This window comes from Chaetura pelagica, unplaced genomic scaffold, assembly GCF_000747805.2.
Source record: "Chaetura pelagica isolate M959 unplaced genomic scaffold, ChaPel_1.0 scaffold275, whole genome shotgun sequence".
In the NCBI taxonomy this organism is placed as follows: Eukaryota; Metazoa; Chordata; class Aves; order Apodiformes; family Apodidae; genus Chaetura; species Chaetura pelagica.
In genome coordinates, this window is record NW_009953486.1 from 3396083 (window position 1) to 3398272 (window position 2190).

The 2190-nt window shown below is 50.0% G+C and overlaps 1 protein-coding gene across 1 annotated transcript; it reads left to right on the forward strand.

Annotated features, from left to right (window-relative positions):
• Positions 1 to 611: 611 nt before the first annotated feature.
• PPP1R3D (protein phosphatase 1, regulatory subunit 3D) lies at positions 612 to 1535 on the forward strand. Its single transcript, XM_009998625.1, has one exon. It carries the CDS (start codon positions 612 to 614, stop codon positions 1533 to 1535), a length of 924 nt encoding a protein of 307 aa, XP_009996927.1.
• Positions 1536 to 2190: the final 655 nt, after the last annotated feature.

A 2190-nucleotide genomic window follows, 5' to 3' on the forward strand; every position in this document is an offset into this window, starting at 1 on the left:
TCCCTCCCGCCCGACAGCCTCCAAGCCTTCCCCTGCCTCGGCAGTCCCCGCGAGTCGCCCAGCATCCAGTGTGACAGCCTGGAGTGTCCCTGCTGCTGCTGCTGCTGTAGGAGTGTGGGGTCGGCCGGTGTCTGCGAGGACAGCCTGCAGTCCCCTCTCCCCGTCTGTAACGGCCGAGGGTGCTTCGGGGCATCTAGTGACTTCTCCGACAGCCTGGAGTCCTTGGGTGTCCGGCACGACAGCCTCCAGTCAGTCTCCAGCCTGTGTGAGAGCTTCACGTCCTCCAGCATCAGGGGTGATAGCCTTGAATCCCTTTCCAGCCTGAGCAACGGGCCCACCAGCCAGCATAGCAGCCTCCAGTTTACCAGTCAGTGAGCCTGCCTTCATCTCCCCATAAAACACACTGATGTGTGGTTCACTTCCAGCTACTGTGAGAACTACCAGGTGCCCTTCATTCAGCAGTCTACGTTGTTCCAGTTGATTCTTGCTGTATCCTGTGCAGTAACCTCAGATACTCCGGGTGGCTGCCATTCCCAGGTTAGGTGCTTCAGAGAGTCAGTGCTCGTTATTACTTGCAGCACTAACGCTGATTTTTGTGTCATCAGTTAAGAATGGAGGTACGTGGTCCTCGGAGGAATCCCAGCTACCTCTCTGATCTCTATCAGAACATGTTACGGGCTGAAGAAGCACCAGCACAACGGCGACAGCAGCCTCCAGAAGTCCATACAGGTAGCAGCATGACTCTTTGGAGCAGCGTTCCAGCCAAGGGGGGCCCTCAGCCAAATAAGCTTCCGAGTAGCACCTCCCCCAGCTGCGACCCGGCGTTGCGGCCCATCATACGGCGCCGAGCGAGGTCTTTGCCTACATCACCCGAAAGAAGGAAGCATGCAGCAGTGCAGTGCCAAGTTCCTGGATGCCAGAGTCGTATGAACCGGGTGAGATTTGCTGATGCATTTGGTTTGGAGCTCACCAAAGTGAAAGTCTTCCAGACTGGGGAGGATCCATCAATCCCCCTGCATGTCCTTTCCAGGCTCTCCATAAACTCAGACCTCTGGTACAGCAGCTGGGACTTGGAGTATACCATGCAGTGCTTGGTCCCTGACTTCCAGCAACCTGCAGACTGTATAGATTTCTCCTCCCGACTTAAGGAGCAGCAGGTGTGCCTTGAACGAGTGACTAGCTCAGATTTGGGGCTCAATGGTACCATCCAGGTTCACAACATTGCTTTTGAGAAGCGGGTATCTGTGCGATACACCTTCAACCAGTGGAAAAGCCTCCATGAGGTGTGTGCTCATTGGCAGAGTAGCATCCCTGAGAAAAATGGGCAGGATCAGGTTGATGTTTTCACCTTCTTTCTCCCTGTGCCGCCTTTCCTCCTTCAGCTGTGCTCTGTAGTCCAGTTTGCAGCAAGGTACCAAGTCAATGGCCAGGAGTACTGGGATAACAACAGAGGCAAAAACTACAGTCTGACCTGCCGGGCTCACCCTCTTAAGATGCCTAGAGAATGTGAGGAGAGCTGGATCCACTTCATCTGAATGAAGAAAGTGAGTGCACAGCAGCTTGTCAGTAGTCTTGGTGGCACTCTCTTCTTTGGCATGGCTCTTTACTTTTATGGCAACAGTCTCCTTTTTAAAACCTGCCAAACCTGGCAGGGAAGTAGCTAATGACCTGTACAAACTGTTCTAAACCTCTCAGGAAGAAGAAAGGGCCAGAATGAGTATTGAGTTATAGCTGTTGAAAGCCTGTGTGGTTTCTCGTAGTGTGTGCCTCAGTGCAGAGTGGTTCCAGGGGATGCTGTCAGACTACTGCAGAGCAAAACAAGACACTTCATGTTGCTAGTAACATTGTAGCTTGCATAAAATATTTCTAACTCGTTTATTTTACCATTTTGTACTATCTGTTTTCTAAGTGGGCAGTGTGGTTTAACTTGGTTGGTTTCTAATTCTGTTTATATTATCTCACCAAGTCTGGGCACTGTTCCATTTATGCATAATTTGGATGGCAGACACCGTAGGGAAGCACTTTTGAAAAAAAAATAAATATATAATTAAGACTGTAAGCACGTTAAGTATTTTTGTTAATATTTGGATTGGAAATGAAATGTTACTGTGTGCAAAACAGATGAAAATGTCTCATCAGCCCCTTTATTTTGTTTTTAAAAAAGGGTGCCTTTTTATCTCCAGTGTTTGC